Here is a 25,939-nt window from a genome sequence, read left to right on the forward strand (position 1 = left end):
AAGCACAGCAGGTCAGGCAGCATCCGAGGAGCAGGAGAATCGATGTTTCGAGCATAAGCCCTTCATGACAAATGAGGTTTGTGGGCCAGGTTGGGGGGTGGGGGGGTGGGGGGAGGTGGGGTGGGGGTGGTTGGTGAGAGATAAATGGGAGAGGGGGTGGGATTGGGGATAAGGTAGCTGAGAATGCGATATGTAGATGAAAATGAAGGAGAAGGTGATAGGTTGGAGAGAAGGATGGAGCGAATAGATGGGAAAGGTAATGGACAGGTCTAGAGGGCTGTTTTGGAGGCTTGTGACTGGGATAATGTGGGGGGAGGGGAAATGAGGAAACTGGTGAAATCCACATTGACCCCGTGTGGTTCTGTCCTTGTTCAACTCCCCCTCTCACTCCGCCAAGGACATGGGTCCTGAGCCTCCTCCATTGCCAAACCTTTACCACCCGATGCCTGGAGGAAGAACGCTTCATATTCATGAAGCCCTTGACTGAGGGCCATTGGTCTTAGGCCATTTGGTTGATGTATATGCAGTGCATTTGCCACATATGCTACTGGCAGATGTGTGAGGTTGATGTAGCATAGTGCCAAACAGAAGCATGTCCACCCCCTTGACTGATAAATGCTGACAATCATGAAAAGCTGCTTGGCTTTGTTTCTGTGTTAAGCAACAAGTTGTGACCATATGACAAATTATCTGTTTATTCAAGTAAGCACTTTGATGAGGTTCTCATTTTACTAAGATATTACAATTTATAATAGCACTTATACTTAATTGTCCCTTTTCAGATTGAAAACTAATGATAGAATTTAAGAAACCAATCAACCAATTTGATCTGAGCAAAATCTCAAAATGATTTATGCAAAATATATACAGATTTCCGGGTTAGTATTTATAGATCACCATTAGTGCACAGAATAAACAAACTATTTTAAACAAATTACTTGAAATCCATTTCAAGTTTTTCATTCCAACATGGCTGGGTTCCATCAGCAATACTTGTCTGATACATTGATTGCTGGAAGGTAACTTCAACAAATGGTTGCACTTGAATCTATGCAAGATAAAAATACAGTTTACTTATCCATAGATATTTTTACAATTGTCTACAAATGCAAGTTCACTGATGTTTTCCTTACTGTACATTTGCAAAATTAATTTTGGATGTATTAATTCCAGTGAATTGAAACTTTATCCAAACAGCAATAACTTAATATAGCTTATTAATTATAATGTCTTTAATGTAATGAAATATCAAGGCAATTTTCTGTTGTGATTCATTACAAGTTTTCTGTTTACATTCCTGGCGTCAGGTAGTGTCATCAGAGTAGGGAAGGCTGCTTCAATAACTTGCCCAGTTCACAACACATTTAACTAAGCTGGATAAGGAGCTTGTTGGTGGCTCATAGAGGGACAGCTTGAGATTTTCTTGTGGGTTCAAGGGCTACAACAGGGTCTGAACAGAAGAAGTTGGGTACACAGTAGGCATCCTGTTATGGAACGCCAAGAAATTAGGTAGGACTAAAAAAAAGTGAGAGTAACCGAAAGAGGTACTCAGACAATGCCATTCAGACTTTTAAGTCTGCTCAGGTTGAGGAGAGGGTACTCGTTAAACACTAGGATGAAGGCATAAGAGGAAGGAACAATGTTTTCAACCACCTCAGAGCAAGCAAGGAAGCTGACAGTGGGTGCATGATCTTCAGATTTCAGGGTAAATGGCATGAAGAATAAAATTCTCCACGAGGAAAGCAGAACCATGGTTGCGAGGAATGCATAAGAAAAGATGAGGGCAGGATAGTAACTGCACAGAGTTTACCAGTTAAAACAAAACTACCTGGATTTTTCAAAAAACATTAGCATCACAAGCCAGTGAAGATTATCATGTCCTGCCCTGCCTGTGTCCATTAAAGTCACAGTGGCCAAGAATTTCTTCATCCTTGGCTTCTTAGAATCAGCCATGACATTGAAAGTATCTTGGAAGTACCAGCATAACATAGCATCTCACAGGTCTCCCAGTATCTTATTTGCACAAACTGCTGAGAACTTTCAGTTCCAGACATCTGGGAGGATGTCTGCACAAAGGGGCAGAATTTTGTCTACTTTGGATGCCAACTGATGAAGACTGTCAACAAAAGTATTTAATGAATATGTAAGTGAAGCAGATACAGATTAAAAATTTTTATTTCAGAAAATGCACAGGGACTGTGTGATTGCAACCATCTCAGAATATCACAAAGGAATAATATGACTAAAATGTAATTTAATAATGGTTCACCCAAGCTAGATTTAAACAAAAATAACATCAATAAAGAGTTGCTCCAAAATAATTAAATCAAAAGTTCCATGCAATGGTCATTGGTCTCAGAAACATACTGCAAAATGTATGTATAAGTAAAAGCTATGATGGGTAATTTCCTGGCAGGATTCTTGATCATGTAACATAACTTCTTGACAAATCCAGAACCAATTTTAACACTCTGACAGGAGAATCGACGTTTTGGGCATAAGCCCTTCTTCAGGGCTTATGCCCGAAACGTCTATTCTCCTGTTCCTTGGATGCTGCCTGACCTGCTGCGCTTTTCCAGCAACACATTTTCAGCTCTGATCTCCAGCATCTGCAGTCCTCACTTTCTCCTCCTTAACACTCTGACAAACTACTTTCCATATTTGTGTCCATATGTTAATATGATTCTCTGCATTGTTAACATATTGTATGGACAAGGAAGAAATACCAAATACAAACCCAACACAAGTTGACAACTAGTAGCATGTTTACAGACTAAAATGATGCGGCTGATTGCCAAGATCTTATTCTACTATTAGTTCAGGCAAGTTTTTTTTCTTCAGTTTGTGATGCTGCTGCTCCTTTAACAAGGTTATGCTGTACTTGACTTTTCTTTTCAGAGAGGTCGTAAAAGCAGCGATTCCGAAAATTCAAGGTTTAAAGGGCTTTTGGGCCAATTTGATTGTAGCTGGCAGATATTGCCTGAGGAAAAAAGCTTTCAAGTTAAAACAACTTTTACAATGAAAGGGGTATCCAGTTCTCCCAGCTCAGCTTTTCTCTGGTTTGGTTTGGCTTTTAGCAGCCTAGCTGTTCACTGAAAGCAGTCAGTCAGTTTTGATGCTGCTGGTCTAAGAAACAGCTACATGGAAAAGGATGCTCCATGCTGAATGCTTCTGCCATCTCTCTCTCTCACCTGTAAGACCCTGTGTTTGATTTTACCTTTTTTTATCAAGGCATGTTTATGGGTAATGTCGCAGGAATTTGGAACAGCATCATTACGTTGGATAGTCTGTTGGGTCTTCGGATAGATTAAGTTATTCTACATTCTGTTCTCTTTTGTTTGTGTTTCATTCAGTAATCTTGCAAATAAGTTCTGTTTTGTTTAAAACTAAGTGGTTGGACCAGCTGCATCACCCCTGGAATATTCACATTACACTTGTTCAAAACAACTAGAAAAGTTAGGGTCTGGGCCACTTTCTTGAATTGTTTTGAGAGGGTCTGCCCTGGTCCATAACAGACTGGGGGCTCTTTGCGGGACTTGTTCTATAGTTCCAATTTGGGAATGGTGTTGTTGGACTCGAAGGGGGCAAGTAGTAGGTATTAGTGTCTTTTTTCCTGGGTGTTGAATCCAGGTTTAAACAATACTTGGCCATAGCAATGGCTCTATGGGGTTTTGTGGGGGTGGAAGAGTGACCTTAGATGTTTTGCAAAAGGTGATTAAGGCCAAGCTGCTGTAATAAGCCGACAAGCTGGAGCTGAAGCTCTCTCCTTCCATGAGGAAAGGAGAGATAATTACAGCAATAGCTCAGCATCTAAATTTGCTGGAAACACCATTGGAATCTTTAGAGATGGCTAAAATCTAATTGAAAGTGAAGCAGCTTGAGTTAGAGGCAAAATACTAGGAAAGGACAACAGAAATGAAACAGTATAAATTAAAAGCAGAGGATAGATAAAAAGAACAAATCAATTTAGCAGAACAAAAAGAAAGAGAGAGAGGAAAGGAAGAAAGAGAGGGAATTTGAACTTCAGAAATTGGCACTGAAAAGGAAAGTCAGCTTAAAAGGATGGAGATGAAGGCTGAAGGTAAGCTTAGTGAGGAGGAGAGTGAAGATGAGCCAACCCATGGTGGCCAAAGACCTGGTGAGAATCTGTTTAAATATATTCAAACGTTGCCTAAATTTGATGGGAAGGATGTGCAAGATATTTTCATCTCAAAGTTTTTGAGAAGATTTGTAGCTCGTTGTTGTGGTTCTGTTCTCCAAGCTAGGAATTTGTGTTGCAGGCATTTCGTCCCCTGTCTAGGTGACATTCTCAGTGCTTGGGGGCCTCCTGTGAAGTGCTCCCAAGCACTCGGCGAACAGAACCACAACATATTTGAAAAGGTGACTAACCAAATGCAGTGGCCATTGATTGTGTGGACTTTGATGATCCAAACACTAGGTAAAGCTAGTGAGGTATTCACATTGATATCAGAGGAGGTATCAAGGACATATGATGAGGTGAAGGAAGCCATCTTAAGTGCATATGAGCTTGTGCCAGAAGCCTATAATAACATTAAAGAATCTAAGAAGGGACCCTGCTCAAACCTACATTGAGTCTGAAAGGTTCAAACAAAGTAATTTTGAAAGGTGGATAAGGACATTAAAAATTGAGCAAAGCTACAATGCTCTTAGAAAGACAATTATTTTGGAAAAGTTCAAAAATTCATTTCCTGAGGTAGTGAGAACTTTGTGGAAGAGCAGGGAGCTAAAACAGCAAGATTAGCAGCTGGCATGGCTGATAATTATGAGTTGGTCCAAAAATCAAAAGTTGGCTTCCAAAATCAATTTCAGTCCATGAGGGGTAGAAACTAGACAAAAAAGTAATCCTCGCATGGAAAGGGAAAGGTAGATCTCAGTGAAGGTCATGAGGATAACTTACTACAGGGTAAAAAGGAAACCCTTGAAGGGGAAAGAGAAGTTAAAAAGATCTGGTGTTTTCACTGCAATAAATTAGGCCATGTGAAATCACAGTGTTGGTGGGTTAGGAACAGCATTGGGAAGACAGATGTCGGAACATAGGATAAGTCAGTGAATTTTGTTGCAGTGGGAATGGAAAGTACAATGGAGGCTAGAAAGTTGCACCAAAAAGTACAACCTGCTTGGAGATTGGTTAAGGAGGAAGTGTTAGATCTTCTTAAACCGTATACAGAGGAACCTTGATTATCTGAATACCAATTATCTGAAAATCGGATTATCTGAAGGAGATCTCGAAGTCCCGATGGAAACATTACATCAAAGACATGTTTCCAACAGTGATCACATCTTTGGTTTACAGTGATTAAATAGGCACCGTCACCAAATGATTGACTGCCCGCCTTCTCTCTTTCCCTGGAGTTCTACAGAGGGGTGTATCCTAACCCCCATTCCTCACATAATCTCCAACATTGTCCGGTGCAGTAAAAATTTTGTGTGTGTGTACACGCACGCGCTATTTGGAGACTTACCCCACAAAGGTAACTGCAGAGTCTTGTTGTTGGTGACCAGTCCAGCTGCCCCGGAGAGGGTTGGGAGGCAGGCGGGGGGGCCAGTGTTGGACGGGGTTTGGGGCGGTGGGTGTTGGACCGGTTTGGGGCGGGGGCAGTGTTAGATGGGGTTGGGGGTGGGGAACAGTGTTGGAGGCGGGGACGGGGGCAAGATGTTGCATGGGATTGGGGTGGGGGAGGTGATGCACAGGGTTGGGGGTGGGGGGAGATGTAGCATGGGATTGGGGGCATAGGGGTCGGTGTTGCGGTCGGGGGAGGTGTTGCACGGGGTTGGAGGCGGTGAAGCGGTGTTGGGAGCAGGAGGAGGTGTTGCATAGGGTTGGGGGTGGGGTGGTGGTGTTGGGGGCGGGGGAGGTATTGCATAGGTTTGGGGGCGGGGAGGTGTTGGGGCGGGGGGAGGTGTTGCATGGGGTTGGGGGCAGGGGGAGGTGTTGCATGGGGTTGGGGGTGGGGGAAGGGGGACGATTTGCACAGGTTTGGGGCAGGCGGCGAACTTGCGGGGGGGGGGCGATGTTGCACGGTGTTGGTCAGGGGGGTGTGGTGTTGCACAGGGTTACGGGCGGGGCCTCATGCGCTGTAAACTGCTGCAGTCTCCTGAACAGGGAGCAGACTTTAACAACTCCGAGCCAAATTAAATAGTGCCAGCCCATCACGTTCGGATAATCGAGGTCCCCTTGTATCTGCGAAAGTGAAGTTTACTCCCATAGACCAGGAACAGCAAGCAAAGAGGTTACAATATTAAGAGATACATGACCCTCTCAGTCTGAGATGTTGAAAGATGAGGAGATATGTACCTCTGAAGGTCTATTGCCAGAACAGATACTAGTAATGGGAATTCACAGTGACACAAGAAGCGCTCAATTATGTAAAGTGAGGTTTGAGTGTACAGTGAAGAGTGGAAAAGTCATGGTAGGAGTATTGGACAAAGTCTCAGCTCCAGGAATAAAATTTGTCCTAACTAGTGTTATAGCTGGTTTGTAGGTAGAAGTGCTGTCTACTGTGGTTGAAAAGCCAGTGGAAACTCAGGCAAATGAACTAATGCAGGACACATATCCTGGGATTTTTCCTGACTGTGATAACAAGGTCACAAAGTCACCAGTTGAAACAGGAGAGATCAAAAAGTACAGAGAAGAAAGATGAAGTGGAATAAGCAGAGATCCTGTTTGATCAGATGGTTGACAAAAACCAGGAGCAGATAGCTAACAAAGTAGAAATCTTTAGCTCAGATAAATTAACTGAGTTACATCAGAAAGATGAAATTTAAAACAATTGTATCAAAAGGCATACACAGAAAAAGAATTTGAATGTATCCCTGAATGCTATTATCTTAAAAATGATGTCTTAACAAGGAAATGGGGACCATATGCAGGCAGATGAGAAATGGACAGAATTTCATCAAGTGCATTGACAGTAGTTTATAGAATGGAAGTGTTGCGAGTGGTGCATGAGCTACCAATGGGTTTTGTTTAAGAGTGCGAAAAACTCAAGTAAAATACAAAAACATTTTTAATGGGTCTGGACTGCACAAGAATGGAGTTGAATTTTGCCAGATATGTCATACATGTCAAGTAATTGGAAAACCGCAGGCAGAACTAAAACCCGCACCTTTAATACCTATTTGTGCATTTGAAGGATCTTTTACAAGCGTCTTAATTGATTGTGCAGGACCCCTACCTAAAACAATGAGTGGGAATCAGTAATTGTTAACTATAGTGGATGTGTCGACTACATTTCCAAAGGCCTTTCCATTATGAAATATTACAGCTAAAAGAATTGTAGAGGGATTACTCAAATTTTTCACTAGATATGGACAACCAACCAAATTCAATCCATTTAAATTAGTTTTTGGGCATGAAGTGAGAGGACTGCTAAAATTGACGAAAGAGGAATTAGTAAGTCAGATTTCAGAGACCACATGTTTGGACTATGTGTCAAATTTTAGGGAACAATTAAATAGAGTGGGGGAATTGGATAGACAGCATTTAAAAGTATCACAGCATACAATGAAACGGGAAGCAGACAAGAAGTCAAAAACTGGCAATTTTGCTATTGAGAATAAGGTGTTAGTGTTACTTTCAGTGATAGGTGAACCTTTAAAAGCAAGGTATAGTGAGTCTTATCAAGTTGAAAGAAAATTGATTGAGGTGAACTATATGATAAGGACTCTGGACAGAAATAAATCTCATATATTGTGTTATGTTAATATGCTCAAAAGGTATTTTGACAGGGAAGGAAAGGAGTTACAACACAGAATGAAGAACCAAGTTCAGAGAATTCTGAATTGGACATTCCACACATGAAATTGGATAATAAGTAAGTTATCAAAAATTGGAATAAATTATTGAGTTACCTTACAGAGGAAAATCGAAATGACTTAAGAGTTATTACCATTACATGGAGAGATGTGAAAATAAGCTAGGAAGTACTGACCTAATTATGCACGATGTAGAAAAAAAGGAGACGCTATTCCGATTAAGCAACATCCTTTTAGGCATAACCTTCTAAAGTTGGTACAGGTTCAAAAGGAGTTTGAACGCATGCTCGAAGACAACATAATCAAAATAAGTTACAGTGACTGCAGCTCATTTATAGTAATGGTGCCAAAACCAGATGGTACCCAACAGTTATGTTTGGGCTGTCGCAAAGTCAATGCAGTTACCAAGACTGATGCATATCTGATTCCGCATTTGGATAACTGTTGAAAAGGTAGGACAAGGAACTTAGATTTCTAAGTTGCACTTGTTCAGAGGATATTGGCAGGTACCTTGGTCTGAAAGAGCAAAGACAATTTTGGCTTTTATAACGCCAAATGGACTGTATCAGTTTAAAGTTATGCTGTTTGGTATGAAAAATGCGCCAGCCACATTTCAGAGACTAACCAATAAGGTAATTGTCAGATTACCCAATTGAGTCATCTACAAAGCAACCTCGATTATCTGGCATTCAATTATCTGAACAACATCACAAGGTCCCCCCATGTTTGGCTAAACTGGGTTTTCCGGCATTCGATTATCCAAACGTTTGATTTTCCAAACAAAATACTCCTCACCCGTGTCATTCATATAATTGAGATTTTTCTGAATATTGATGACCTGGTGATTTTTAGTCACACATGGAAGGAACATTTGCAATGTTTACCAGAATAGTTCAATCAACTTCGGAACGTAGGCTTGGTGACAAGCCTGGCTAAAAGTGAATTTGCCAAAGCCGAAGTCACCTTCCTGAGCCATGTTATTGGACATGACAAATGGTCCCACTGGAATACAAAAACAAAGGTAATTGGGGAGTTTCCCTTCCCATCGACAAAAAGAGCAGTACTACAATTCCTGGGATTGAGTGGATTTTGTCGAAGATTCTATCAAATTTTAGCTGTGTGGCTACTCCACTTCTGAATTGCTAAAGAATGCAAGAGGTTTCAATGGACAGCTGACTGTCAGAAGGCATTTGACAGCCTGACAGCTTTGTTAACCACTGCCCCAGTATTAGTCACACCTAATTACGCAAAGCCCTTCAAGGTGGCTAATGGTGCAAGTGATATAGGTGTCGGTGCTGTGCTCTTGTAGGAAGGCGACAGTTGAAACGGAGAGTTTGAGCTTGGTGTTGGTATTACAACATCTTAATGTTTATGTTACCAGTAATGTATCTGAGGCAATCGTACACACTGATCATAACTCTATTGAGGTTTGTGGAGAAATTTAAGGACAGAAATGCAAGACTGTAGATGGAGCTAGTTGTTATAGCAGTTCAATTTGGAAATTGTGCACGTGGCAGGACGAGAAAACATGATTGCCGAAGCATTGTCATGACTTGAATGAGAAATGGAGGCATTCAGTGACAGGAGCAAGACAGTTTGAAACAGAATGATGGATATTTGTAATGTTATAATCAATGGAATGTATATGTGAGTTATAGTATACTAACAATTTAAGAGGTTTTAAAATGAAATCATCTTTGGATATTGATGTTTCATTTTTTTAAGGAGGGAGATGTGATGCTGCTGCTCCTTTAACAAGGTTATGCTGTCCTTGGCTTTTTTTTTCACAGAGACTGTAAAGGCAGCAATTCTGAAAAGTCGAGGTTTGAAGGGTTTTAGGGCCAATTTGATTATAACTAACAGATTCTGCCTCAGACAGAAGTCTTTCAAGTTTTATAAAAATGCTTGTACAATGAAAGGGGAGTGTACTGTTCTCTCAGCTTAGCTTTACTGTGGTTTGGTTTGGTTTTTAGCAGTCTGGCTGTTCACTGAAAGCAGTCAGTCAGTTTTGATGCTTCTGGTCCAGGAAACAGCTATATGCAAGAAGGTGTTCTATGCTGGAGCCCTCTTACTCTCCTTTAAGACCCTGTGTTTGATTTTACCTTTTTTTCAAAGGGGTGTTTATGGGGATTGTTGAATTTGGAACAGTCTCATTAAGTTGGGATTGTCTGTTTGGTTTTGGATTGGTTAAGTTATTCTATATTCCATTTCCTTTTGTTTGTGTTTCATTCAGTAATTTTGCAAATAATCTCTATTTATTTAAAACTAAGTGATTGGGCCAACAGCATTACGTCTGTAGTATCCATTCTACACCTGCTTAAAACAACTGGCAAAGTTAAGGTCCGGGCTACTTTGTTGAAATGTTTTGAGGGGGTCTGGCCTCGTCTGTAACAACTTTTACCATGCTAATTGCCTTTAGTTCTTAAGATTTATAGTGAGATCAATCAGCTCAGTTCCAGGACACCATTGCAGGAGCTACTCAGGGTAGTGCCCTAAACCCAATCATCTTCAACTGCTTCATCTTCAACCTTACTCTATCATAAGTTCAGAAGTGATAATGTCCACTGATGACAATGAACAGCATTGTTCTCAATTCAATAGGTACCAAATTAATCAATGTCCAAAAACAGCAAGAACAGGACAACAGTCAAGAAACCTGACACTAGCAATGATAAAGCAGGCCACTAGACTGGCACTAGTTTGCTCCCTCCATTAGTAATGTTCAGTGGCAGCAATGTTTTCTCTACACAATGTGCTACAACAACTCACTAAAGCTCTTTAGACAGAACATTCTAAACTCATGACGACCACTGTCTAGAATAATAAGAGCAACAGATACATGGCAACACTACCACTTGCAAGTTCCCTTCAAGCCACTCACCATCCTAACTTGGAAAGATATCACCATTCCTTCAGTTCACTGGGTCAAAGTCCTGGAAGTCACTTCCTAACAACATTGTAGGTATATCTACAACAAATGGTCTGCCTTGATTCAAGGATGCAGGTCACTATCAACTTCTAAAGCACAAATAGGCATAAATAAATGCTGCCTCAGTTAACATTATTAACAAATAAAATATAATTCAACAAGGTAATGCACAATCTATCAGAAATCATTTTTGATCGGTAAACTATCTTTGCCTGTTCTTCTTCCTTCAGATCAACTCATAAAATACCATGACCAACTGCTCATAAATAATTGTTGGGCAGATGTCAATGACAGTTCTTTCAGCTAACAGCCAAACATACAGACAGTAATCACCTTAAAAAGGAATGAATAACGGCAGTATTGAAACTTAATAACACCAAGCAATAAACAATGAAATTGTTGAGTCAACCACTCGCTGCAACTATCATGCAGATTCTTCATCTACGAAAAAATGAAACTGTATGGAATTTATCAGTATTGCTGATACTCTATCATAGGGCAAGGACCTACTTTAATATTTGAGACCCTCTGATCTTACTGTATTCCTGCTATGAAGTCACAGAACATCTGAGGTGCTTCTCTGCTGTATTTGTCTACAATGGGAGAACAGCAGGTATTAGTTGCCTCCTCCAAATAAAATATATTCCCTGGACCTGATTTGTATCAAAGCAAGAGTAGAGAATCAAACCCATTGTTCTAAAATAAAACCACAAAAAAAAGCTATTAGACTGAGTTTGTGCTTAAAGATGCTTTGTGAAGTCCTAAGATTATAAAATATACTACAGGACATTAAAACATGAGTAATTTCATTGATCTACTGTATTCAGTAGTATGAATTGTTTTCTTGGCTATTAGATATAATTTTAAATAGAAACAAATTTTATAACATTTGATTGAGGAAAGTAATTTTTATACCTGATTAAAAAGATCATCTTCACCTTCAGACTTTCTGAAATGGATGTTATTGGACGTGCCAAACACTGGAGACAATAGGCCATACAATGGCTGTGACCTGATAATAAAATAATTCGACAATATAATGATTTTCCTCTCTAAAACTGAACATGTTCAATAACATAGATTGCAAAATAACTTATGAAAACATTTTCACTTACATTCCAAATGTATGTTTGAGGATATGCATAAGCTGAATTAGTTGAACAAAACAAATACTTTATATCTGATGTAATTAAAAATTTCTGTGAAAGTTTATGTATGAAAACAGGCAGGTATTTTGTTGCTTTGGGATGATTTCACAGACTTTTAAAAATGATGTGTGACCCAGAAGACCCATACACATTTTTAACCGATTCAAATCTTGCAAGCAGTGGAAGAGACAAGGTATGATTTACACAAGAGGAAGACCCAACTTCAGTAGGGTCATTTAAGCTTAAAGCTGATTTCATACAGATGTCGTTTTGGTTGGTCCAAGGGCAATAACCTATTGTGACAGTCATAAATTAATGGAGTAACATAAATGCTCTTATGGACATATAAGGTTCCTTTACAATCATGAGATAGAGTTTCTCTAAAAACTCCACTCTATAAACATAAAAAAGGCAAATGTTGTCAGTGAGAGATAAAGAAAATCTTTACTGAAGTGCTTTGACTGACAGGCCATCTGATATAAGGCAAAAAGAAATTACTATTATGTTCTTTGTTGATATTTTTACAGGGTTACTATTATATCACTAAGCATGCTTGGCTGAGTTTCAAAGAGTTGGGTGTGTGTTGCTGGGAAAGCACAGCAGGTCAGGCAGCATCCGAAGAGCAGGAGAATTGACGTTTCGGGTATAATCTCTTCATCAGGAATGAGGCTTGTGGGTCGGGGCTGACACATAAATGGGAGGGCGGGTGAGGTTGGGGAGAGGTAGCTGTGAAAGCAATAGGTGAATGAAGGTGAGGGAGAAGGTGATAGGTCAGAGGAGGAGTGCTGGGCAGGTCAGGAGGGTGTTGCCGAGTTGGACGCTTGGGACTGGGATAATGTGGTGGGAGGGGAAATGAGGAAGCTGTTGAAATCCACATTTATCCCATGTGGTTGCAGGGTCCCAAGGCAGAGTATGAGGTATTCTTCCTCCAGACAGGTGGTGACGGTTTGGCACGGGGGAGTGGGAGGGGGAGTTGAAGTGTTCAGCCACGGGGCAATGAGGTTGGTTGGTGAAAGTGTCCCAGACATGTTGTCTGAAACGATCCGCAAGAAGGCAGACACATGAACAGGCAGAGAATAGAGGGTTATGGATCATATGTAAACAGATGAGATTAGTTTAGAATGATATCATTACCAGCTTAGACATGGTGAGCCAAAGGGCCTGTTCCTCTGTTGTACTATTCAATGTTCTATGAAACATGTCGCATGACCTTTTCTGAATTCTTTCTGAGAACAAGCCTGATTATTAGAGAAGGCCCAGGTAGTTTTACTGGAAAGAATGTGGTCTGAAGTCACATGACACCAGGTTATCATCTAACAGCGTTATTTGAAATCACAAGCTTTGCAATACTGCGCCTTCGTCAAGAATGTATGAGTTATTCACAGCTGTAAACAATGACCAGAGCAGCTTTGCTTATGATGATAGGCTCTAAGTCTCGAAATCACAGGAAGGTGTTTTGCTTATGATGATAGGCTCTTAGTCTCGAAATCACAGGAAGGTGTTGTTAATATCAACTTTCGTAAATAGTTGCTCTTTAAACTGTCAATTAAATTTCAGAAATAATGAAGTCAAGAGAGAGCAATGTTGCTTAATTTAGGAATTATCTCGTTGATAAAGGAAAAGAAGGTGAGGATCAATATGATCTGAATCCTCGAGAATTAATTGTCTACAATGCTCCTTATACATATACTTAAATGTCTGAAAAATTAAAACTTTGTCATGTGATTTGAATTTCTTTTTAAATGTTATCGGTCTCTATGCAGATTGTAGCAACCACGTTGAAGTATGTATTATTGTATTATAAGGTAAGAATGTCACCATTTCCAAAACCTAGAATCATCATCAAACATTCTAAGGTTATATCTGAAATGGCTATGTTGTGCATTGGAGCATAGCTAAATGGAGCTCCAGCATGGAGAAGTGGCTTAGTCACCAAAGTGATTAGGAGGAGAGATAATATATTTCTATGGGTGTGCAGGAGGCTGTCAAGGAATACCCTGGAAGGTAACATTGTAGCTCATCTAGGATGCCAATTCCCAGAATTTGACTTCAAAGTCATTCACAGCAGTGGCAAAAGGGAGTTAATTACCTCAAATAGAGGTCAAGGTCAATGAATCTTGATAAAACATTTCTTAGTCATCACACCATCAAACTCTGATCCTACTCACAATACACCATATTCTGCTGCTTAATGCATCATACCATTATTCATCCATCAACCATGACTAGCATTCAGAACTCGTGACTAAAATTTACGAACTCCACCTTACCCTCGCACACTTTCCATGACACCCAGTTACCTCTCCCTGCCTTCACATATCTCTACTTATTCAGATATACCAGGCACCACAAATAAGTACAGTAAAACATACTCACAGACATTCTATTCTCTCTCCTGCAAGACAATTCTGCCACAATATTTGGGAGGTAAAAACAATGACTGCAGATGCTGGAAACCAGATTCTGGATTAGTGGTGCTGGAAGAGCACAGCAGTTCAGGCAGCATCCAAGTAGCTTCAAAATCGACATTTCGGGCAAATGCCCTTGGGTGACAAGCATACCTCTGTACGCTGAGCCCAACTGCAACAGAATCTGCAGAGTTTTATATCACTGAGAGCATTCAGGATGATAAATCGTCACTATGCCTTATGCCCATTCTCCACTTCCACCTTGTTTCATATTGCTGTTTAGACAGAGAAAATATAAACAATTTGGCAATAGACCATCTGCTTAACACTCTGCACCTCCAATTACCTCCTACTGATTTTATGCTTCAAAATATCTATGAAGAGTCACCTGCCGAGTAACTGTACCCCTTGAGGATGGGAGACTGATAAATACCACGACTGGATGAAGAAGCATGGTTGTGCAATCGGAAACTTACAGCCGGGAGGTCAGATACTGCAGAAACTGGAGAGGTTTGTATATGTGAATATCATATCAAGTACACAGTTAAGGGTAAACAGATGATGAGTATGAATAATTAGTTATACATATTAAAATAAGTTAGGGAAGGCTGTTGTGGCTCAGTGGTAGTGTCCATACTACTAGGCCAGGAGGTCTGGGTTCAAATCTTCCCTGCCATGGAGCAGGTCTGAATATATCTAAACAGTTCGATTAAAAATGTTGTGGTTCTGTTCACCGAGTGGGGATTTTGTGTTGCAGACGTTTCGTCCCCTGTCTAGGTGACATCCTCAGTGCTTGGGAGCCTCCTGTGAAGCGCTTCTGTGATCTTTCCTCCGGCATTTGTAGTGGTTTGAATCTGCCGCTTCCGGTTGTCAGTTCCAGCTGTCCGTTGCAGTGGTCGGTATATTGGGTCCAGGTCAATGTGCTTATTGATTGAATCTGTGGATGAGTGCCATGCCTCTAGGAATTCCCTGGCTGTTCTCTGTATAGGACTACTATTATAGGACAAGCCAAAACAGAGAACAGCCAGGGAATTCCTAGAGACGTAGCACTCATCCACAGATTCAATCAATAAGCACATTGACCTGGACCCAATATACCGACCACTGCAGCGGACAGCTGGAACTGAAAACGGGAAACGGCAGATTCAAACCACTACAAATGCCAGAGGAAAGATCACAGAAGTGCTTCACAGGATGCTCCCAAGCACTGAGGATGTCACCTAGATAGGGGACGAAATGTCTGCAACACAAATTCCCAGCTCGGCGAACAGAACCACAACAACGAGCACCCGAGCTACAAATCTTCTCACAAACTTCGATTAAATATACTTTAAAATGAACTAGGAGCTTTGTGTGCTAGAGTTCTATCTCTGGGCTGGAGGGTCCAAGCTTAAGTCCCACCTGTCATGGAGGGGCATAATCGTAGTTTGATTTTTTTATATAAAAAGGAACTGCTAGATTATTGGTGGAACAGTCAGGATCAGACATCTGTGAGCTTGCATCCTGTCAAAAAACATTATTGTCAAAGATAAGCTCTGGGTTGTTTTCCACTTTCCTGCATGGTTTGGATCCAATTTAACAGCTTCTACATCTGTGAGTCATTGAGAATGAGAAGACAGAAGACAACTTTGGGGGAAAGTATAATCAAATGACAACTTGATGAAAGGCTACGCAGCATTCAAGCTGTGCTATCAGGGACTCAGAAGGAAACTTTGACAGGACATTCTTTCAGATAATGCTAATGAACATGCAACCAAGATGCTTAGTGCATTGGAAGGCATTCAAGACAGCCTCCTATCACTGTCATGGAGCTTGGAGTGTGTACAGTGTGTACAGAGCAATGCACAAAATTTGGGGCGTATTCTCTCCAGCATCAAGTACTAGTCAATGCCATAGTATCGTTTTCTGGCCCAACCATGACACAACATCTGACATATGTTGTGAAAGCTTTCATAAGAACACTGTTGAAAGCTATCCAAATTCTCAATACTGAATGTGAATCTTGAATGGTCGTAATAAAATTCATGCTTGTTGTTGTATAGGGAAATTGTAGAAATATGAATAGTGTTATTGGAGCACTTTAATTACCTAAATACTAATTGGAGTAGTGGTAATGTATAAGAATAAGAGAAGAAATTTGTAAAGTATGCCCAGGAGAATTTATTTGACCAACTAGGAATTACTGGATATGATGCTGGGGAATTAAGTGCCTGTGAGTATACATTTGGATAAAAGCGATCATTGTATCATAAGGTTTTGATTAATAATGGAGAAGAGCAAGGAACAATCTAAAGTTGAATATCCAAATTGGAAAGGGATCACTTCAATGGGAAGGAGGAGAGCTAGTCAGAGTAAAATGAAACCAAAATTGACAGGAAAGGCTGCATTTCAGACCAATGCCACCACTAACTGGAGCATTGCACACACACGTGCAGAATTAGAGTGATGTAGGGGTATTTCACGACAAGCAACAGTAGTTCCCTGTCAAAAGAACTGGTGCTGCCCATAAATTCACAAGGGCAGAAGCTCCAGAATGTCACAGACATTAAATATTCTAATCACGGAGATTGTGACAATTCAGAATGCAAGATTAGAGCCCATGAACCACATAATAATAGTTAGCATTATGTCATTTGAATGCAAACACAACTGTTTCAGAAAATTACATTTCAGAATTGTGATTCTGCCTGTGAAGTAGAGACGAAGGAAGGGCTGATTGAAATCTTAATCTATATACGAGTCGGATTTACTTGGCATGCAGATCCCAAAATTACTTGCTTGATATGCAAAGTTAACTTCAAATCTCAGCTCACTCTTAATTGCTCTTGACATCATCCATGCACACACAGGTCATATTAGCAACTGAAATTCCTGGCACAGGAGACTGACATTATTTGACACCTCTTGCACATGTGCAAAGTCTCCCAGTGGCCATTTAATGGCACTGTGTATTGGAAACACACACGGTTTCAAAGTCGCCAAGAGTTTACCGGCAAGCAGGAAGATGGTTTGAAGTGTGTCTACTTCAACACCAGGAGCATCTGGAATAAGATGGGTGAACTTGCAGCATGGGTTGGTACCTGTGATTTCAATGTTGTGGCCATTTTGAAGATATGGATAGAGCAGGGGCAGGAATGGCTGTAGTACATTCCAGGATTTAGATGTTTTATTAAGAACAGGGAAGGTGGTAGAAGAGGGGGATGTGTGGCATTGTTAGTCAAGGACGATATTATGGTAGCAGAAAGGACACTTGAGGACTCGTCTACTGAGGTAGTATGGGATGAGGTGAAAAACAGGAAAGGAAAGGTCACCCTGTTGGGAGTTTTCTATAGGCCTCTGAATAGTTCCAGAGATGTAGAGGAAAGGATAGCAAAGATAATTCTGGATAGGAGTGAGAGTAACAGAGTAGTTGTGATGGGGGATTTTAACTTTCCAAATATCGACTGGAAATACTATAGTTCAAGTACTTTAGATGAGTCAGCTTTTGTCCAATGTGTGCAGGATTGTTTCCTGATGTAGTATGTAGACAAGCTAACAAGGAATGAGGCCACTTTAGATTTGGTACTGGGTAATGAAACTGGCTAGGTGTTAGATTTGGAGGTAGATGAGCACTTTGGTGATAGTTACCACATTTCGGTTATGTTTTCTTTAACGATGGAAAGGGATAGGTATATACCACAGGGCAAGAGTTATTGCTGGGGGAAAGGCAATTATGATGTGATTAGACAAGATTTAGGATGCATAGGATGGGGAAAGAAACTGCAGGGGATGGGCACAATTGAAATGTGGAGCTTATTCAAAGAACAACTACTGTGTGTCCTTGATAAGTATTGACCTGTCAGGTGGGGAGGAAGTGGTCAAGCGAGGGAGCCATTGTTTACTAAAGAAGCTGAATCTCTTGTCAAGAGATAGAAGAAGGCTTTTGATAGGATGCTTGTTATGTGAAGGCTCAGTTAGGGTGCTTGAGAGTTACAAGTTAGGGAAGACGTAAAGAGAGATCTAAGAAGAGCAGGAGGGATGTGAGAAGTCGTTGGCAGGTAGGATAAAAGAAACCCCTAAAGCTTTCTAGAGGTATATCAAGAATAAAAGAATGACAAGAGTAAGATTAGGGCCAATCATGGATAGTAGGGGCAAGTTGTGCATAGAGTCAAAGGAGATAGGGGAAGCGTTAAACGAATATTTTTCATCAGTATTCACATTGGGAAAAGACGATGTTGTCAAGGAGAATACTAAGATATTGGCTACTAGGCTAGATGGGATTGAGGTTCACAAGGAGGAGGTGTTAGAAATTCTGAAAAGTGTGAAAATAGATAAGTCCCTTGGGCCGGATAGGATTTATTCTAGGATTCTCTGGGAAGCCAGGGAGGAGATTGCAGGCCCTTTGGCTTTGATCTTTATGTTGTCATTGTCCACAGGAATAGTGCCAGAAGACTCGAGGGTAGCAAATGTTGTCCCCTTGTTCAAGAAGGGGAGTAGAGACAATTGGTAATTATAGACCAGTGAGCCTTACTTCGGTTGTGGGTAAAGTGTTGGAAAGGGTTATAAGAGATGGGATTTATAATCATCTAGAGAGGAATAAGTTGATTAGGTATAGTCAACACAGTTTTGTGAAGGATAGGTTGTGACTTACAAACATTATTGAGTTCTTTAAGATGGTGACCAAACAGATGGATGAGGGTAAAGCAGTTGGTGTGGTGCATATGGATTTCAGTAAGGCGTTTGATAAGATTTCCCATGGTAGGCTGTTGCACAAAATATGAAGGCATGGGATTGAGGGTAATTTCGCAGCTTGGATGAGAAATTGGCTAGCTGAAGGAAGATAGAGGATGATGGTTGATAGGAAATGTTCACCTGGAGTTAGATTACTAGTGGTGTACCCCAAGGATCAGTTTTGGGGCCACTGCTGTTTGTCATTTTTATAAATGACCTGGATGAGGGTATAGAAGGATGGGTTAGTAAATTTGCTGATAATACTAAGGGTGGTGGAGTTGTGAAAAGTGCAGAAGGATGTTGTAGGTTACAGAGGGACAAAAATAAACTGCAGAGCTGGGCTGAGAGGTGGCAAATGGAGTTTAATGCAGAAAAGTGTGAGGTGATTCGCTTTGGAAGAGGTACAGGAATACAGAGTACTTGACTAATGGTAAAATTCTTGGTAGTGTGGATGAGCAGAGAGATCTTGGTGTCGATGTGCATAGATTCCTGAAAGTTGCCACCCAGGTTGATAGGGTTGTTAAGAAGATGTACGATGTGCTAGCTTTTATTGGTAGAGGAATTGGTAGAGCCATGAGGTCATGTTGCAGCTGTACAAAACTCTCGTGTGGCTGCACTTGGAGCATTACATACAGTTCTGGTGACCACATTATAGGAAAGATATGGAAGCTTTGGAAAGGGTTCAGAGGAGATTTACTAGGATGTTGTCTGGTATGGAGGGAAGGTCAAATGAGGAAAGGCTGAGGGACTTGAGGCTGTTTTCATTAGAGAGAAGAAGGTTGAGAGGTGACTTAATTGAGACATATAAGATAATCGGATGGTTGGATAGGGTGGAAAGTGAGAGCCATTTTCCTCAGATGGCGATGGCTAGCATGAGAGGACATAGCTTTAAATTGAGGGGGATGATAGATGTAAAACAGACGTCAGAGGTAGTTTCTTTACTCAGAGAGTTGTAGGTGCGTGGAATGCACTGCCTGCATCAGTCTTAGACTCACCAACTTTAAGGGCATTTAAATGGTCATCGGATAAACATAGGGATGAAAATAGAATAGCGTAGGATAAATAGGTTGTAGGACCATTCGGCGCAGCCACTTTGGCGTGGCCGGTTCAGCACAGGCCATTTTGCCGCAGACCCATTTAGCCGCAGAGCTGTTTCAGCGCAGCTCATATTGATTTCAGGATTAATTAACAAGTTTCGTTTTTTTCTCTTTAACATTTTTACCAAAGAGGATAAACATTACTTTTATTTTTATTGCTTTCATTGATGTTTTCAACTAAGCCTGAAAAGGAATCAACTTTTATTTTCATTGCTTTCATTAATCCTAAAATCAATATGAGCTGCGCCGAAACAGCTCTACGGCTAAACGGGCCTGCACCGAACTAGCCGCGCCGAAACGCTCGCGCCAAAGTGGCTGAGCCAAATGGTCCCACTCCGGGATAAATATGCTTCAGATTGGTTCCACAGGTTGGCGCAACATTGAGGGCTGAAGGACCTGTACTGTGCTGTAATGTCCTATAGGCTATGTTCTAATCTGACAGAACACTTAAATGGCTGATCCTTAAGGAGGAGATGTTTGAACTACTGGCTGGATGCTTTTCAACTAGAGTGAAAGGCAGAGTGAAAAAGCCATGGCTTCGAGAGTGACAAGGGTGATACAAAAGATGGTGAAACAAAATAAAGGATATATTATGCATGTAAAATTAATGTTGCAAGAAAAAAATGCCAAATATAATAAGTTGAAAGGGAAAGTAAAAAGGAAATCAATGTTGGCAAGAAAAATATGAGAACAGAATGACAGTTACCATAAAAGCTAATGCAAAGTCTACCAGCAAGTAAACAGTAAATGGATGAAAAGAGATGGGCTGTGTCCTATTCAGGATGGAGAGGGAATATATACTGAGACATACAGGGTATGACTAGATTACTTGATGATTTTTTTTATAGTGGTATTTGCTAAGGAAAAGAATATTGAGAAACATCAGTAGAAGGGAAAATGATGGAGGTAATGGAAAGTGTGAAAATTGTGAGAAAAAAATATCTTGAAAGGTTGGCATTGTCTTGGCTGGATAAATAGTTTGGTCTGGATGACTTACATTCCAGGTCAATGAAGGGAGTAGGATTGGAGATATCTGAAGGGTTTGACATAAGATGAAGTGCCAGAGAAATGGACAGCGTCAAATGTAACACTCTCATTCAATAAAGGCTATAGGGTTATCCTTGCTAACTACAGGTTATTCAGTTGTGAAAAAGGTTTTCCTCAAAAAAGAAACAAAACATCTACATGTTATTGGAGATATTTGAATTAATTATGCAGAACAGCATAAACTTGTAAAAGACAGAATAACCTTGAATTATTTAGTTAACTAATGTAAACGGTTGAGGAAGGGAAGGCATTAATCATAACTATATGAATCTTACAAAAGCCTAACCGTAAACTACTACTCCAAAGATCAGTTAACAAAACAGAAAAAATGGCTAAAGGGCAAAAAGATCAAGTTCTAGTCAATGGTTGTTTTTTTTCATATTGGAGGTTAGTAAACAGTGATGTTTTCCAAGGGTCAATATTTTTCCTGATACAAACAGATGTTTTGTATACAAGAATATAGGGGTCAAAGCTTGTGAGCAAACAATGAAGATGATACAACCCTGCTTGGAGACGTACCTAGATGGTTGTGGTTGGAGTTCAATCATCTCAGCTCTAGAGCATCTTTGCAGGAGTTCCTTAGGGTTGTTTTTTTTAATCAACTTGTTCAAAGATATTATCACAAACCTTTGGAGCAAGTAGGACTTGAACCCATGTCTCTCAGCACAGGGGTGTTCAGGATAATGTCCTAGGCCCAACTATTTTCAGCTGCTTTATCAGTTACCTTTCCTCCATCATAAGGTCAAAAGTAAGAATGTTCATTGATAATTGGATAAGGATCAGCACTATTCATGACTCTTGAAGGAGTCTACATCCAAATAGAGCAAGACCTGGATAATAATCAGACTTGGGCTGACAAGGGATGGGGGGGGGGGGGTGTTGGGTGCAATCAGGATCTAGTGGTATTGTTGCTGGGCTGTTAATTCAGAGAGACAGATAATGTTTTGGGGATCTGGGTTTGAATCCTACCATGACAGATGGAGGAATTTGAATTCAATAGAAAAAACTGGAATTTTTTCAGACCCACAGCAATGTTGTTGACTCTTAACTCCCCTGTGGGGAATTAGGGATGGGCAATAAATCCTGGCCCAGCCTGCGGTGCTGTTATTCCTATGAGTGAATTTTTAAAAATGGCAAGTAACAATTCACACCATGAGTGCCAGGCAATGACAGGAGAGAATCTAATCATTCCCTCTTGACACTCAATGTCATTATCATTGCTGAATCCCCACTATCAACTTTCTGCAAATTACTGGTGAACAGAGACTGTCTTTTTTAACTTGCGAGTGTTGCTGGCTAGTCTGGAATTTATTGCTCATACTTGAATATCCAGAGGGAATTAAGGGTCAACCACTTTGCTGTGGTTCTAGTGTCACTTTTAAATTAGAACAAAAAAAGATGGCAGATTTACTTCTCTAAAGGACATTAGTAAACCAGATTTGTTTTACGATAGTTGACAAAGATTATATGTTCATCATTAGGCTAGTTTTTAATTCCAGATTTTACTGAATTTAAATTTCACCATTTCCCATGGTAGAATTTGTCCCAACATCTCCAGAACATCAGTTTGGGATTCTGGATTACTAATCCAGCAACATTATCATGACTCCACAGTTGCCCACAAAGGATTAGTAATATAAATACAGTGGCTATAAGAGCTGGTCAGAGGCTAGAAATACTGTAGAAAGTAATGCACCTCTTTATGCCTCAAAGCCAATTTTCCAAAAGATTGGTAGGATTGTTAAGGTGCTGACCCACGGAAGAAACAATGGCACCAAGCAGCATATCTTGGAGGATTCAAATTCTCACCATGCCAAATTCTGTGGTGAAAGTACAAGACACAAAGTGCTTAGGCACACACCTCCTTGACTACGTCACCATCTAAGTAAGGAACCACAAGAATATTCATATCATTTGTGCCATGACATGAGCTAGTGACAGCTGGACAATGCATCACCTAATCCATATGACTATCTCCACCAACCTGGTCCAAAATCAGCAGAAATTGTAGAAGCATTGCAGTATGAAGACCAGTGTCAATGAACTCAAGACTCTGTGAATAAACAGCACATTATATAGCTCCTAATCTGTCATCATCTCAGCACAACCCAGCCCAAAAGGTAATTTAAAAGGTTATTTGACAGTGGAGAACCAATAAAAACACCTGCACAGATAAAATCCCTGCCAAAATACAAAATAGGTTTGAAGTGGAAACAAGTAAAGAAGTGCCATTCAATCAATGCTGTCTTCCATCCTCCTTGCTGTAACACTCCACTGCTATCTCTATACTGTCTGTGGAACAGAGTTAATCGAAGTTTTAGCCAGAAACTAATCTAACTCATTCAACGTTACCTCCAACATCTGTCTTCAAACTGCAATATGCAGACACCATTTGTATTCAGAGGCCAAGCTCCAAACTACTGCCAATGCATTCATAACGGGTATGAGAGAATGCCTGTCTGGCTGAACATCTGAAGGCAATGGCTGTCTACCAGCCTGCTCCTCATGCGAGATAGATTTTACATCTTGGATGCTTCCTTTCAGCAAAGTCTGGCATTGACAGTGTCTCTTCACAGCACTTTTACTGTGCCAATGCAGCATTCAACCAACTGAATAAAAGGATTTGATTAAATAGACTGGCACCACAACTCATCAGGTTCAGAATGAGGGAAAGTGGAAGAAAATGGGTCTGGAGTGGGGGAGAAGTGGTCTGGTTCCAGGGAAGGAAGGGCAGATTGGGTCTGGAACAAGGGAAGGGAAGATTAGGGATAGAGTTAGGGGAGGGAGGTGTTGAGTCCTCTGGGGAAAGGCAAGGGCAAGATCAGAGTCTGGGAGGGTAAGTGGTCTGGGAGATGTGAAATTGAAGGTGTGTAAGGTAAATTTGGAGTCAGTTTGTTAGTTTCCTCAAATGTATTTGCTCCAAACTCTCCAATTTAAATGGGGACTGTCAGTGAGTTCTAGCAAAGAGAAGTTACCCAACAGAATATTCCATTTCTCCTGCAATTCATTCATTGTCTGTGACATTGGGGATTACTCAGGGCCTTCATGTTCATCTTCTATCCAGATGAGAATAATGACTGTCGGGTCATTGGAAAAATTAGACCATTTGTATTTATTTTAATTTGTCCCTGGAATTTGGTGTTGTTAACAAGGAAATTTATTGTTCATAACTATCTAACTAGAATTTACAAGTGACGTTCAGCTCATTATTTGAAAATTGCCGTTTGTTTTGACACAGGTGCACCCTTTGTGCTGTTAGGCAGGGAATTCCAGGATTTGGCCCTAAAGACAAGTTCTTTGCTTGGCTTAACTCTGTCAATGCTACATGACTTGTTCAGCTTTCTTTTGATTATTTTTTAGTAGTTTGACACAAAGTGAAAAATGGGAGTCACCATAGTCCCGGTATATCAGAAATTGCTCTTTCCTCAGAGACAGAATTTAACATGAGGACCACATGCATCAGCTGAGGGATAAGGTTGTGAAGACAGGATCTTCATGGTGATCTCAGCCAGTCCAGAAAGTGAATTTGGGCTGTTTCCACTGCATTAAAAGCTAGCCATCCAGCCAAATTAGCTTACTGGAAGGTTTACTTGGTCATTTCAAATGGTTAAAAATCACACACCATGTTATAGTCCAACGGGTTTATTTAGAAGTACTAAATTTTGGAGCTCTGCTTCTTCATCAGGTTTATTTAAAAATTATTTCAGTTGCATGACACTGTGATCTTTTGCTATAAATTCTGTGTCTTATGATCCTATTCCACAGCTACCTGATGAAGGAGCAGTGCTCCGAAAGCTAGTACTTCCAAATAAATCTGTTGGACTATAACCTGGTGCTGTGTGATTTTTAACTTTGTCCACCCCAGTTCAACCCCAGTACCTCCACAATATTTCAAATGGTGGCTAAGTGTCACCACATTGCTGTGCATCTGAAATCACATGTCAACCAGAATGAGGAAAGACAGCAAATTTCCTTCCTTAAATAACATGACTAAAGTAGAATACCTTATCAGCTAACCATCCAATTTTACGGTCACCATTTCAGATGCTAGCATTTTATTCCAGTTTATATAATCAATCCAATTTAAAATTCTGAACTGAATGATGGAATACTTCTTACCTAACAATACATTTCCTCATTGGAATGTTGTATGCTCCTAATACATTAATAAGCAACTTGACATCTCCATCAGACAAGGTCTGGGCAGGTATTTTTTTTCTCTCCTTACGCTGTGGTTTCAATGTTTTTCGAGGTGCAATCATGTTTAACATGGCAAGACTTACTTGGCTTTGACACAAAAATAACATTGTAATAGGTTTCAACATCTTGTTTTAATAATGTTCAATTCTAACAAGTAAAAGTGTATACAGTAAAATTTTATTTAATTTTCTTAAACTTTCATTCTAAAACATAAGCAATTACAGTGAAACCAATTTCAAAGAATTCTGGCATGAAAACCTAATTTTTAACAAGCATTTGTCAGAATATGGTTTGAAATAACAGCACAGAGGCTGGTATCCTCTCACCAAGTCACCCTTTATTTACATGTGCCAGTACATGTTACTGGTTATAGTTACCAGCTAACTCTGAGTCAGTCTCTGAAGTCAGGAGGCTCTCTCAATCCCCTGTTTATTTTTTTATTTTTATTTTTATTTTAGTCAGATGGACAGCTTGGAGAAGCTGACACAATTTTCCAGGAGGAGGGAAGGTTAAGGGGAGATTTGATTTTTTCGTCCTTTAATATGCCAATGTAACCCAATCAAAGTTAAAAATCACACAACACCAGGTTATAGTCCAACAGGTTTAATTGGAAGCACACTCGCT

The 25,939-nt window shown here is 40.3% G+C and overlaps 1 protein-coding gene across 1 annotated transcript in view; it reads right to left on the reverse strand.

Annotated features, from left to right (window-relative positions):
* Positions 1-25,939, reverse strand: part of LOC140463271 (coiled-coil and C2 domain-containing protein 2A-like) — a 128,575-nt gene that overhangs the window by 64,295 nt on the left and 38,341 nt on the right. Inside the window, exon 7 of the mRNA XM_072557028.1 lies at positions 939-1,048. Within this exon, the coding sequence (XP_072413129.1) occupies positions 939-1,048 (110 nt within the window). The remainder of the gene's footprint in view (positions 1-938; positions 1,049-25,939) is intronic.

Source organism: Chiloscyllium punctatum, chromosome 38 (genome assembly GCF_047496795.1).
Source record: "Chiloscyllium punctatum isolate Juve2018m chromosome 38, sChiPun1.3, whole genome shotgun sequence".
NCBI lineage: Eukaryota > Metazoa > Chordata > Chondrichthyes > Orectolobiformes > Hemiscylliidae > Chiloscyllium > Chiloscyllium punctatum.